This window comes from Helianthus annuus, chromosome 7 (assembly GCF_002127325.2).
Source record: "Helianthus annuus cultivar XRQ/B chromosome 7, HanXRQr2.0-SUNRISE, whole genome shotgun sequence".
Classification (NCBI taxonomy): domain Eukaryota; kingdom Viridiplantae; phylum Streptophyta; class Magnoliopsida; order Asterales; family Asteraceae; genus Helianthus; species Helianthus annuus.
This window is the reverse complement of record NC_035439.2, coordinates 142174878-142189745: the sequence shown is the minus strand read 5'-3', so window position 1 is coordinate 142189745 and position 14868 is coordinate 142174878. Positions and strand designations below refer to the sequence as shown.

The 14868-nt window shown below is 38.1% G+C and overlaps 2 protein-coding genes and 1 long non-coding RNA gene across 3 annotated transcripts; 2 read left to right on the top strand and 1 right to left on the bottom strand.

Moving 5' to 3' along the window:
* Positions 1 to 1168: 1168 nt before the first annotated feature.
* On the bottom strand, positions 1169 to 2167 carry LOC110867406. The gene is made up of 2 exons (XR_002551579.2): positions 1837 to 2167; positions 1169 to 1430 (listed from the first exon to the last, which is right to left on the bottom strand). It is a non-coding gene; the product is annotated as an uncharacterized LOC110867406 (long non-coding RNA).
* A 1225-nt stretch (positions 2168 to 3392) lies between these two features.
* On the top strand, positions 3393 to 5817 carry LOC110868882. Its single transcript, XM_022118148.2, has 3 exons — positions 3393 to 3797; positions 4190 to 4567; positions 5016 to 5817. The coding sequence occupies exons 1-3, from the start codon at positions 3498 to 3500 to the stop codon at positions 5637 to 5639; spliced, it is 1302 nt and encodes a 433-aa protein (XP_021973840.2). The 5' UTR covers positions 3393 to 3497; the 3' UTR covers positions 5640 to 5817.
* A 1318-nt stretch (positions 5818 to 7135) lies between these two features.
* On the top strand, positions 7136 to 10610 carry LOC110868883 (rubisco accumulation factor 1.1, chloroplastic). The gene is made up of 2 exons (XM_022118149.2): positions 7136 to 7875; positions 9651 to 10610. The coding sequence occupies exons 1-2, from the start codon at positions 7258 to 7260 to the stop codon at positions 10395 to 10397; spliced, it is 1365 nt and encodes a 454-aa protein (XP_021973841.1). The 5' UTR covers positions 7136 to 7257; the 3' UTR covers positions 10398 to 10610.
* The last annotated feature ends 4258 nt before the right edge of the window (positions 10611 to 14868 follow it).

Below are 14868 nucleotides of genomic sequence, written 5' to 3'. Positions count from 1 at the left end.
CGTTCACTAGTACCCCTCTTGGCTAACCGAATCCGCCTTGCCTACCCTTGAGAGTGGTGGCGGTGTTCTGGCGTGGGTTCGAAGCCACAAAAGTAGGGGTGTTCAAAACCGGATATTCGAAAATTTCGGATACGGATTCGGATAGTGAATCGGATATCCGAAAATATCCGAAAATTTTGAAAATCACTATCCGAATCCGAAAAATTCGGATATCCGAAATTTCGGATATCCGATTTTTTGGATATTTCGGATTCGGATTTCGGATATTTCCGATCGGATTTTCAGATACGGATAGTTTTGAACACCAGAAGCCTACGTGGAGTGCCCCGGGTGGTCTTATAATTCTATGGGATATATTCGGCATTTATTTGAAATAATTGAGGTGATGATATTTTATTCACTAATTTTGGAACGAATAAACATAAATATGAAGAGGCGATTCATGTGGTCATGAAGTTTTGGACGGTAGCTTAAACCCCCTTCCTACCTGAATCGACAAAATATCCTGAGAACGTGGGCTACATGACGGATCGGATCGGCTTATTAAACCCATGCAAACCGCCAAACTAATTGCCGGTTGCACCACCATTAACCACCATATAAGACAAGACCAGATTATACGAATGTCTTCTCACCCACCCCTATTCAAATGTAATATTTAAAATTTTGAGATTCTAAACATTGATAGAATTCATAGAAGTAATATGGACACAAAAGAAAATGTTTTAAAAAATCACACGTAAGGGAAGTTTTATTTTTAAGAAAAACTAGTATTTATACCCGCCGCGCGTTGCGGCGGCGTACCCGACTCATTCCGAACTAAACTTACGTTGAAACATAGGGTAACGGGAACTTATACCATCGAATAAAAACAGATTCTATTTTAGCTCAACAATTTCTACATAAAACGTATTCTAACTCGAAACGTAGATAGGTGGTTGCATCAAAATTTACATCAAAAGTTGAACCGAATAAAAGATAAAGAAAACGTACCAGTCAATCGTTGCAGCTGGTTTAAACACAAACTAACTTGAGTTAAATACCATCGAATCGAAACATATTATTCCAAGTCAAAATGTCTTCCATCTTTGTAAATTGCGGCAGCAAGTTACAATGCCAAAGGTTGATTGATTTTGGTGCTGTTTATGTGTATGTGTAACAAACAATGTGTAGCAAACTGGGTTCAAAATGAACAATAACACAATTTTGTAAACCACTTACTTCTGTTATCCAACGACTAACAATACAAACATGTATGCATATAAGTCCATTGAACATGTACAAAGCTTAATATGCAGGCGTATACATTACCTTACCTGGATTCTAGTAAGTTCACATTACCTAAAGGTAATTGTGTTGGATATATCAGAAACCTCTCCCGGGTTATGAGCCCCATTGTCTCAACATCTGAGATTATGCTATAACCAATCCTACACGCCAAAAGTAAAGACAAATATAACCAAATCAGACCCATACACAATTAATTAGGGGATATTAACTTACTTTAAGTGATATAATATTCATAAGCTATTCTAAAAGTAATAATTTAGTAGGAACATGACATTCAGTAGATAGAAACTCAAATTAATAAACAATCATATGGTAAACACCTAAGGTGTTAGGGCTGTGGATAGTGAACGGCTGTGTATGGTTGGGAAATTCTCGGCGCCGATTGTTCAGTTCTTTATCTTAAATCTGAGATGAATACTAACCAAATGTACAACATTTACATGTGCATGTGCTCAAATAGTTGAATCATTATACACATACGTACACAATTCAATTCAAAGATTTTCTTATATCAAAATTCTAAACACATAAAAATTGAAATTTAACCTGGGCTTGCTGGAAAGAGGCCATAGCCTGTGGATTAAGGGAGGCGGCGACGTCGGTGGTGAGAGTACCCATGATACCACCGATGGCGGCACCCTAGGCGGCGCTAGTGAGGGTGACGATAGCGGCTTCAACGGGTAAAGATTGTTTGGCGAGCCAACCCTTGAAACCATTCTCAAACTCTTTGTACTTGGTTTGCAACTGTTTGATTGGGTCGTTGTTGATGAAATCCTGTGATGTATGAACCATCAATTCTCCTTGCTTTCCTGCCACCATTGTTGGTGCGAAGCGAGGAATCCGAAGCTTGGATTAGGTTTAGATAGAAGAGAGAAGAGAATTAGGGCAGTTTTGTAATTTGGTTGGTTGAGTGAGGGCAGATATAGTAATTTTGTCAATGCACCGACATTTCATTATAAGATTATATAAATATGTGACCCTCTCAAATAGAGATTACACCTAGGTATGTAAATGAATCGAATGAACAAGAACGGGACATGATTGTGTTTGTTTAGTATTAATTGAGCAAACGATCAAACATGAATAACTAAATGGATGATGTGTTTTTGTCCGTGTTAGTTCGTTAAGAAAATGAACGTGCGTGTGATTGTTGGTTAAGAAACTGAACGTCTTCGTGTTTGTTTATGTTTGTTCGTTAATATCCACACCAAGATTCGTATATATATCATACTTTTAAATTATAACGGAAACAAATAATGTTTTGAGTTAAAGAATGCTACATCAGATTCCTTAAACCTTAGGCTATAGGGTGTGGGGGTCATGATTGAGACATGATTTGCCACCTAAGAACATGAATGGAATGCTACACCACCCCCTTGGTTGATCCATCATGGTTTGCACGGATTAAACCATGGCAACCATGGTTCTGCTTTCCATTTTTCAACAAATTATTTCCTTTTTCTTTAAATAAAAATAAATTTAAATAAATAAAGGGCTAGTGGTTTGGATTATGACCACACTCATAGGGTAGTGGTTTTGGATGGTGGATTAGATATGAGTTACATGGCACTGACGTGGAGTGTCATGGTGGTCATGAGAGTCATGACCACACCATATAGAAAATAAACAATGGAAATTTAAATATATCAATTATTTAACTATTTCCTTAAAATTACAAGGATAAGGAATGAGAAATGAGATTTTTTTTTTTTGAAAATAAACAATTTTTTTTTATAGAATAACATTTCTTAGTTAAACTATAAAGATAAAAATAAACAACCTAGTATATAGTATCAATGTTGTTAGCACAATTAGTAAAATTAAAGTAAATAGTTTTCTTTTAATTAAACAAAAAGCATGAAAAAGACAATGCCAATTTATTATTCATAATGACAAAATTAATCATTCTTTACTTAAAGAAAAATATATCATAATGCATGTTAACTATTTAACAACAAGTACTATAATAATAAGAAGTATTAAATGTTCAAAGATGGAATTATTGCATAACAAAAACATAAATATAGAGAGAAGAAGAGTGGGCGTGCGCACACGACATAACAGAAAGAGGTGGCATGTTACTCATGTCTCATGGTCGGTTGGTCGTTCCCTCTATATCTTCCTTAAAGAACCCAACACACACTTCATTCACCATCTCACACTTCTTCAATCCTCTATCCCTAAAGTCTAATCTAACAACAACAACAATGAGGACTTTGTGCCCGAACTTAGACAACGAAGACGGGCTCGAAACCGTGCTCGAAGTACCGGTACCGGAGGAAGGTTTTGATGAGGTCAAGATCAACCACAATGTCACCTCTTGGCAGACCATGAAGTCTTGGATGAAACCTCATTCCACCGATCAAAAACGCACGTTTTCGGACTTTGGTGGCCGCAATGCGGAAATTCAGCTATTGCTTGGAGTCGTTGGTGCTCCTCTTGTTCCTCTTCCGGTCTCTTCTGCACACCCTGGCGTTGTTAATTCGAATATCCATGATCACCATATTGTAAGTCCAGATTCGTGATTATACTTGCTTAAGGGTATTTTAGTCATTTTACATTTGTTTAAAACGGTGGAAAACCAAAATCATGTGAATATCTGTGTAATTAATTTATATATTGGTTAAAATTTAATATAATTAATTATCTTTGTATATATATCTTGCTAGCTAGCTCGCTTTCATATATAAAATTCTCTATTATATAAAAAAAGAAGGAAATAACATATATGATTTGATTAGATATATTTTTTTTTTTTGTAATTATGTAACTTCTTTGAGTAATATATTAATGATATATAGTAAGTTACAAGATTTTATGGGATTTTAATAATTGTACAATAATTTTGGTATATTTTCATCAAGTTGATCAAGTATTAATCTAAATTTGATTTATATAGGAGTCTTCAATGGCTAAATACATCGTACAACAATATATAGCAGCGGCCGGAGGAGAAAACGCTTTGAATTCAGTCGATAGCATGTACGCCGTAGGGAAGGTGAAGATGGTGGCGTCAGAGTTCAACGCCGGGGACGAAATAACCTTGAACTGTGGTGTTGGCAAAGCATTGAAGCCCAAGAGCGTGAAAAACGGTGGCGGTGAGATGGGTGGGTTTGTGTTATGGCAAAAAAAGCCAGACCTCTGGTCTTTAGAATTGGTTGTTTCCGGCTACAAGATCAGCGCAGGTAGTGATGGGCAGGTGGCGTGGCGACAGACACCATGGCACCATTCCCATGCATCTAGAGGCCCTCCTAGACCTCTTCGTCGAGCCTTACAGGTACCAGTTTAGCCAACCTTTACACTTGTATTGATTTGATTGTTTGTTTTCACGGACACATAGTACTCTTTACGCTTTTTGAGTCAGCTAAATTTTAGCAAACTTAGCCGGTTTAGCTTATTTTGCGTTTTCTAACCGTAGCGAACTTAGTTGGTTTAGCTTATTTGGCGTTTTCTGACCGGTTGATTTTGGATATGTTTATTTTTTGGGTGGGCTAAAAGTCAATGTAGTCAAAATGCCTGTTTTTTTTTTTTTTTTTTTTTTTTTTTATATATATAATTTTAGCATAAGTAAACTCAAAGTGGGTCCCATCTCAATCAACCAAAGTGACCAGCCATAATCTTAAGTGGATCACCCACGTATTCAAAATTTCAAAAGTCTTAGCTGCCACTTGTATAAAAAACATTAAAAAATTTTGTTAACTAAAGTCAAATTTTGACTTTGACAGGGTCTTGATCCAAAGTCAACAGCTAATTTATTTACAAATTCAATCTGCATTGGAGAGAAGACCATAAAGGGAGAAGACTGCTTTGTGTTAAAGCTAGAAGCAGAGCTTTCAACTCTAAAAGTAAGAAGCACTAACAATGTGCAAATAATGAAACACACAATTTGGGGGTATTTTAGTCAAAGAACAGGCCTTTTGCACCAACTTAAAGACTCCCATTTAATCAGAATAAAAACCCCTGGAAGTGATAGTATCTTTTGGGAGACAACCATGGAGTCACTAATCCAAGATTACCGCACCATCGATGGCGTTAACATTGCGCACGGTGGTCAAACAACCGTCTCGTTGTATAGATTTGGTGAGGACTCCGAAGGCGATTCAGAAACGAAAATGGAGGAGGTTTGGACAATCGAGGAAGTGGATTTTAACATAAAAGGTCTTTCGATGGAATGTTTTATGCCGCCGAGTGATTTGAAAATAGAGGAGGATCAACCGATGGCTCGCACCAAGAGTGGTGACAAGTTTGTTGGAAGTGTGAGATTACCGGTTAAGAGCTGGGGAAATTGCGCGAGATTTGGTGTTTCGAAGGTTGTTGCGATTGATTCCAATGGTTTCGGGGAGGTGTGACATTATGTTTTGTTTTGTATTATGTCATGTTGTGTACATATAACGTTGTACAAATTTGTATAATATTTGTAGGTAGTGAAACGAATCGTTTGAGCTCAATGTGCTCTTAAGATGATCTTATAGAGGATGTTTGTAGGATTTTTCCTATCTTAAAGTGTTTAGTTACTCAAGTATGATATTAATATTGTTGATTAATGATTACCGTAAAAATGTCATTTATGCCTGTGTGACATTTAAGGCTGCTTTGTTGGGCCCGGCCATTAGAAAATTCAACATTTGCAAGCAGTGGCAGACCCATAAATTATTTTTCGGGGTGCAAACGTGTCAAACACTTTATCATGGGTTAAGTTTAAATTCATATGTTAGAACCAAAATTTATGAAAACTGAAATTGATTACACAATATAAAACTTAACTTCCTAACTAAACGTGTAAATGGCTAAAAAATTCACATATTTCTTAAACATAGGAAACAAATAAAAATTGTCAAAATTAGAGAAAAAAACGTATATAGTTTACAAGTTTACACAAATCACACATGGCATGTAACGGGTTAAATACAAAGTTTTCTAAAAATAAGAAGAATATCAAACGGATTCCGATTGACCTCATTTAAGCGGCATTGGAATAGTCTCATCGAACTCTACGATATGAGATTTTAGGTTTTTGTTTTTAGATGTTTAGCTTGTAGACTTTAGACTTTTTGTTTACATCATTGTGTCTTTTCTATTTATAATCGTATCTTTTCTATATTTGCGTCATTGTGCCTTTTTGTGTCTCATTTGTGTCTTTTTTATTCGACATTGTGTTATTTTGTAATTTATTGCGTTATTGTACATTTTTTTATTTTTATAAACTTTTATAGAATAACTTTATCTGCATCTAACAACTCTAGACTCAAAACAAATTATTTTTTAAGTTGGCCATTTTCAAGCTCGTTTAAGATTTAGTCATAAAAGAATATGTAAAAAATGTCATAGAGGTGCACAAAGCGAGTTTTTTTTAATACCTGGGTACATGTATGATTGGGTTTTGATTTTTCGGGTATTGGTTATACTCGGGCGGGTTTGAGTCCGTGTATTGGCCAGAAAAACTATACCCTGTGTACCCGAGTTTGGGTAGGGTTCGGGTTTTCAATACCCGGGTATTAGAATACCCTATTTCTGGGTCCGGGTAGGGTTCGAGTATTGGTCGGGTAGGGTTCGGGTATTGGTCTAGTATGGTTCGGGTATAGATAAGGTTTTTTCGATTATTTTTAGCATAAAACATAGAAATATAATGAAAAACTTTATTTATACGTATTGTATGCCTTGAAATTTGCCCAAAAAAAGTCTCATGCAAGCTGTAAAAGTAAAAAAAAAAAACTGTTGTACACAACGAGTCCGGATAATACGAAAACCTGGGTACAAACTGGGTATGAAAAAACCCGAGTTCGGGTATTGATTCGCATCAAGTAATGGGCAATATTGCCATTCTCATTAACTTCCAAGTCCCAAATGCAGTGGAAATATCAAATATCTGTTGACAGGTATACTCTAAAATAACCACCCAAAGGATAACGTTCTCTTCAACCTCCCAATTCAATTCAATCCAATAACCCACAACCCACCACCACCATCATGTTCTCTTACACTCTAAACCCACCACCACCACCCACCACCCATTTCCTCCACACCCCCTTCCTCTCACCACCCCTCACCACCCTAACCCCCCACCACAAACCCACCAAACTCCACCGCACCACCACCTCCGCCATCATCATCCCCTCCTCCTCAAACCCACCACCCAAACCCAACCCACAACAACAACAACAACTACAAAAACTCTACCAACCCTTTCGCCCACCCCCCTCCCAATCCCCTATCCCACCCAAATACCGCAATCTCGACACCCCCGCCCGCCTCGATGTTCTTACTAACCGTCTTGGCGTCTGGTATGAGTATGCTCCACTCATACCACCGCTTATTCAAGACGGGTTTGACCCCTCTACACTTGAAGAGATTACTGGGATAAGTGGTGCTGAGCAGAATATACTTGTGGTGGGTGCTCAGGTTCGCGAGTCGTTGGTTCAGTCGGATGTGGATTCTGAGATACTTGAGTTTTTTGATAAGGGTGGTGCTGAGTTGTTGTATGAGATTCGGTTGTTGACGAATAATCAGCGGGCGGATGTCGCCAAGTATATGTTGGAGAATAAGTTTGAGCCGAGTGATGCGCAGGAGCTCGCGAGGGCGATTAAGGTATTGTGTATTATTGATCAACTGTTATTGATATAATGATATTTGAAAATGAGTTTGAAACAAATGATGCATAGGGACTCGATAGGGCGATCTGGTATTGTGTATTATTGATCTAACTATTTATAGGAGTACGATCGAGATAATTACAATGATAACTAATCGAATTATATATATGGGAAAAATTCAGAGAATAGTAACCAAGTTTTAAAAGTGTTCTAAATAGGTCACTGGTGTCGTTTTTGTCACAATTAGATAACTTAACATTCAAATCGAGCCATGTCTTTTTTTCCACGTGTCAAGAAAAAAATGGAGCATAAGATGCTGGGGTCGAATTATTTTAATATATGAAATTATATTTATTAAAAATAAAAACCATTTAATTACATTAAAAATTAAAAAAACAAGTTACAATCCATGTCATCCCTCGACGTTAGCAACTTAGCATCAAATAAAAGAGAAAAAAGAAATAAAAATCCACATCACCACGGTTACCTATGAAATGGATGAAAAAACCTTAATTTTAATGAAGAATGAACGTTGAGTGACCTGGAACACTTTTGAAACTTGAGTTACCTAATTGGAACACTTTTGAAGCTTGGTTACTATTCTAAAAAGATACCCCTATATATATTTGTTAGTTATGGTAGACATTGTTATGATTTCCCTCGAATATAAGTTTGAACAAAATGATGCTGAGATCATAGTTGTTAACAGCGAACAAACGATAGCGACAAGCTACCTACCTATATGCTACATAACTATAGCGATGAAATAGTGGGTGTTATTTTATGTTGAGTAAATGTCAATTTACGTCCATGTGGTTTACACCAAAACGAAGGAACAACCCTCATTTGAAAAAAAACGCAACAATCAAGTTCGTGTGTTTGTCGATTGCGTTCAATAACGTTCCTCGTTATATTTTCCCGGTTTAAATATTGTGAAAAGACTAAATTACCCTCAAAATTTTCGTGACCATTTCGGTCCCTGTTGTAAAATTTCTTAAATCCCATCTCCATTTGGAGATTCATTTGACCCGTTTGAAGACCATCTGCTTTCTCTATCAATCTGTCTTTAATACTCTTGCATTCCTTCATTTAAGGTTGCTTGCTCGTAGTTTGATCTTTCTCGAGATTGCTGTGCGTATGTTAAAGATTCCGTCTTTTGATTCTGGATATTAACCTATTTACAGTTTCTTGAATCTTGATCTCTTATCACTTTCTTTCAATAGCGAGCGTAGCGATCGCTACAGTGTGCTACGTAGCATATAGGTCTAGGCTCGTTATTAGGGTTGTAGCGATAGATAGCGATAATAACACCAATTTATTTATTTTTTTTAAATATAAATAACAATTAAATATAGCTATAAAATAGCTGGATTTTAGATTTTTGTTAAATATACATGTAAAATAGCATATATACTAGGGTATTTTGATATAATATACATATAATTTTTTTTTTAAAATTTTTTTCTAGTGTATCGCTATTCGCTATGTAGCATATAGATACCTTATCGCTATTTGTCGCTATTCGCCACTAACAACTATGAATCTCGCTATTTCCACGCTATGAAAACGCCAAAATCGGATTGTGACCCGCGATCGCATCGCCATGTTAAACGCTGTAGTGAGCGCTATGCTCGCTACTAATAACACTGGCTCCGAAACTAGATAGGGGAACTAATGTATTGTGTATAATTGATCAAACTATTGATAGGAGTGTCTTAATTATGATAGATCTAAATTATATAATTCTAACCGATATATTCTCTCTAATAGGATTACCCTCGTCGACGAGGTGATCGTGGGTGGGAGCGCTTCGATTACACACTTCCTGCCGACTGTTTGGCGTTTATGTACTACAGACAAGCACTTGAGTATCGGGAATCCGAGTTGAGGTTATCCGCATTGGAAAAGGCTTTGTCTGTGGCGGTTTCAGACCGAGCAAAAGAATGGATTACAAAGGAATTGGAGGGAAAGATCAACGAGGGAGAAGGTCAAGGAAGAGGCGGGGGTGTAATCGACGGAGTTAAAGTCCCGGTGGTGAGATTAAACCTGGGTGAGATCGCGGAGGCGACAGCTGTGGCGGTCTTCCCGGTTTGTAGTTCCGAGGATAAGAGTAAAGGGGTGGAGGAGGCGCCGTGGGAGTATCGGGGTAAAGGGGGTTTCGGCATTGTGGAGGCGGATAAAGGGTGGAAGAGATGGGTGGTGTTGCCGGCGTGGGCCCCGGTAATGGGGGTGAAGGAAGGGGGAGTGGCGGTGGCGTTTTCGGACGGTCGGGCTTTGCCGTGGAGGGTGAATCGGAGGTATAAGGAGGAGTCGATATTGGTGGTGGCGGATCGTGGGCGGAACGAGGTTACCGAAGACGATGGATTCTTTTTGATATCGAGTGAAGATGAGTTGAAGCTTGAGAGAGGAGCTACATTGAAGGAGAAAGGATGTACGGAATGTCTTGGAAGTGTGGTTATTGTTGTTAGGCCACCAAGAGAAAGTAATGATGATATTTCTCCAGAGGAGTGGGATTAGAACATTAGCAGATTCTGATGATTGATTTTGTTTTTTTAAGGTTGTTCATGTCGTTGGAATGGTCGGGAGATTAGTGTGTATTGTGTTGCACTTGAATCTATGTCAGATTCACTTCAACACATGCATTATAATGTTATTGTTTACAAACACTTTTAGCAAAATGCCTTGCAATATTATTCACTTCAACCAGTATAGGTTAAAGGTATTATAGAATCTGTAGATTTATCAACTTAGGGTGTCATGAAGTTCAAATTTCATTCTTAATGTATTTGTTGTACAATTGAATTGGGATATATTCAATGGGATCATAGTCTAGTGATATTTTAGGGGTGGGATAAGGCTTTGCGATCATGAGATCCTGAGTTCGATTCCCACAATATATGAGCATTGTTGCCTAGTGGAGATGGATATGATCGAGTGGTTCTGTTGGTGGCACAATGATACTCCAGTTGATGGACATTAAGTAATCCAAATTTGCCGTTAAAAAAAAAAGAGAATAGTGAGGTGGACTATGATGTAAGCCTACAATAGTGTTGGGCTTGTTTGTTAGGCCCAATAGACCGATTGGCAAGCATTTCTTTTTAATAATTGTGTAACTGCCTAAAAGCATACGAAAATAAGTTTGATCATTTCAAAATAATTTTTTTTTTTTTTTTTGAATAGCAAGACGGGACTTTCTTTTATTCAGCAAACACAAACAAAACATAAATCATAGCAAGGTGCTATGATACAATAGTACAGTACAGACATAATAAAAAAGAGAACATGCAGAGGAGAAAAATAAAACAGTTATAAACTACATTCACCAAGAGAAGTAGAGCCATTTCTCCCATGATTCCAGCCACACCTTTGATTTTTGTTTCATCCAGTAGTATGATTCTTCCTTTATCTCTTCTATCATTCTGTAAACTTCTCCTTCTCTTGCTCTAAATATTTTCTCATTCCGGTTTTTCCAAATAACCCAGGCAGTTAGCAGGAAAATTGCATGTACCACTTTTTTCTTCACCTTTGGCCAGTTACAATCATTTAGCGAGCTGAAGACATCGCCTAACGTGTTTGGTTTAGTAACCGCTGTCATTTTGACCCATCTGCAGATCTGTTCCCATACTCTTTCCGCCACTATACATTTAACGAGAACGTGATCAGGTGTTTCTTCCTCGCTATCACACAGTTTGCACATGTTGTTCGGTACTGGGACGCCTCTTTCCCTTAACTTCGTGGCTGTCGGGATCTTGCCTTTTAATGCCCTCCACACAAACATGCTGCATTTTTGTGCTGCCCAATTGTTCCAGAAGAAATCGTCCGCTATTTCGTTTAAATTAATTGATCTATCCAGCGTGCTTCTCACTTCTTTTACCGAAAACTCTTGATTGCCTCCTCCATTCCAAATCCAATTGTCGCTATTCTCCGAGAGCCTAACTTGATTCAGAATACCTATCAAGTCTTCCGTTTGTTGTCTTTCACTATTAGTACTTGGTAATCTTAACCATTCCCAGTTCCATAGGACACCTCCATTAATCTGTGTATAGTACTCCTGAACTTTAGCTCGTTTGTTCTTTACCATTTGATACACAAGAGGGAATTTCTCCTTTAAAGGTATATCTTCACACCATACATCGATCCAAAATAAAGTTTTGTCGCCCATGCCTATTTTGCTAATGAGACTTCTTTCAATATTCACACCCCTTTTAGACAAGTCTTTCTTAGTTTCAACAATTGTTTTCCAAATCCCAGCCTGATCTTTTCTAATCGGAACCATAGCGATTATTCTCTTATTTTTGTGAATGGCCTTTATTACTTTCACCCATAAGTGGTGTGGCTCCATCTTTAGACGCCACCACCACTTAACTAATAGAGCTAAATTGAGGTCTCTAATGCTGCCTACTCCAAGTCCACCGAATTTTTTGGCTGCAACAATTTTCTCCCACTTGACCCACCTCATCTTATTATTCGAACTGCATCCACCCCATAGGAATTTCCTACGTATACCTTCTAATACCTTTATAACAGCAATCGGACATTTATACACAGAAAAGTAATAGTTTGGGAGGCTGCCAAGGACAGCTTTTATCAAAACCACACGCCCAGCGAAGGATAGTAGTTTCGATTTCCAGTTTGATAGTCTTCTATTGAAAGTGTCGATAACTTCTTTCCAATTATGGATGCGATTCATATTTGCACCGACTCTTAGTCCCAAGTACGTGAATGGGAAGCTTCCCGCCTTGAAACCAAGAGTTCCGGCCATCGTTTTGACCTCTTCCTCATCCACACCAACTCCAAAAAGCAAGCTTTTTTTTAGACTTATTTTCAGCCCGGAGACAAGATAGAAGCATCTTAAAATTCTTTTCAGGTTTAGTATATTGTTTTCCCCCCATTCGCCGACAAAAATTGAATCGTCCGCAAACAATAAATGAGTTAATACTAGAGTATCCCCCGATAATTTCACCCCCGCAAATATACCTTCAGTTTTGGCCCTTGTCATCATAACGTGTAAAGCTTCCATAGCTATGATAAATAGAAATGGTGAAAGCGGGTCTCCTTGCCTAAGGCCTCTTTTATATTGGAACTCACCCGTCGGTGCCCCGTTTATAAGTATCGATCCTCTCCCGGTAAACAAAATTCCCATTACCCAATTCTTCCACTTTGGTGGGAATCCCATATGCGTTAAAATGGAAATCAAGAATTTCCAATTCAACGAATCATATGCTTTTTCAATATCCGCCTTGAATACAAAAATCTCTTTTTTGACCTTCTTCGCCCAACCCACAATTTCGTTTATTATTAATGGACCGTCTATTATATTTCTCCCAGAGATGAAGGCTGATTGGGAGTTAGAGACTACACTATTTATCACTTTCTTCAACCGATTTGCCAAAACTTTAGATATTATCTTGTTTACCACCCCCACTAACGAAATAGGTCGGAAATCGGAAAAAGTCATTGGGTCGGTTACCTTGGGGATGAGTGCTATAAAGGATGAACTACATGTGTGGTGTACGGATCCGTGAATAAAGAACTGCAACATCATCTCCATGATTCCTGGTTTCAGCTCCTCCCAATAATTTTTTATGAGTGAAAATGTTATCCCGTCGGGTCCTGGAGCTTTATCTCCCCCACACTCCCAAATTGCACTCCTGACTTCGTCTTCCTTGAACATTTCTATGAGACCGTTCTTTTCTCCTTCTGTTAGTTTGCTAAAGCCATCCATCCCTATTCTCGGTCTCGACGGTATTGGTTCTTCAAACTTTTCTTTAAAGGCTGATCTGAATTTCTCTTTAATGATTAGTGCCTCCGATATCCAACTACCATCTATCCACAAACCGTTAACCCTGTTACGTACCTTGTGACTATTCACGAGTGTATGAAAAAATCTCGTGTTTTCGTCACCCAACTCAATCCACTTTAGCCTTGATCTCTGCATCAAATCTTTTGTTCTCGCCTTTTGCCATTCCTTTATAACTCTTTTGTATCCTTGCCACAATTCTATCTCTTGTTCCGTTAGGCTTCTTTTTTCTGCTTCTGTCTCTAGTTCTTGTACCTTTTCTGTGGCTGTAGCTATCAGTTCCTCTTCTTTCTCCTTTTCTTTGATACGCCATTTTTTTAATTCTTCTCTAATTGCTTTGAACTTTACAGCCAAGCACTCATCTTTAAACGCAGATTCACAACTTATCTCCAGCCCTTTTCTGACCGCAGCATCATATCCCAGCACGTCTGCCCAACTATTAAAAACACGAAATGGGATTGGACCGAAATTGTTTGCAGTTGTAATTAATACAACTGGACTATGATCCGACACGTCTCTGTTTAAAGCAGTTAGCTTAGCTTCCGGCCATCTTGTCATGAATTCGTCACATACAAATATTCTATCGATTTTACTTAGATTCTTCCCATCGCTGGACATAAATGTATATCTCTTCCCTCCCATGTTATATTCTTGTAGTCCCGCACTGCTTATAAAATTGTTAAAACAAAGTGCTCCCCCAGCATCAAATTGTGAATTAAACCTGTCTTCAGGACAACGTACCTCATTGAAGTCTCCTAGAATTATCCATTTACCATGGATTGACTGTTTTAGTGCCAATATCTCGTTCCACAGTTGTCTCCTACTACTCTGAATCGTCGGAGCATAAACATTTACTATGGTTGTATCCACCTGATCCCCTGTTACACGTCCATTCACTAAAATGAAGTTCTGGCTCACTACTTCAGAGTGTTTTCTGAATACCCCGGGATTCCATATCGACAGCAACCCACCTGACCTACCTTCTGCATCTACTTTAATGTAATCAAAAGTAGAGTTATCCCAAAATCTTTTAATCACCCTTTCGGGTAAATCTCTGAATTGAGTTTCTTGAATCGCCACAAAACATAATCCGTATTTTGACAGCAGCCCCTTCACTGCCTTCGCTTTCCCCAACCCCCCTGCACCTTTTATATTAAAGGTTCCTACATTCATTGATTACCTGCTTCC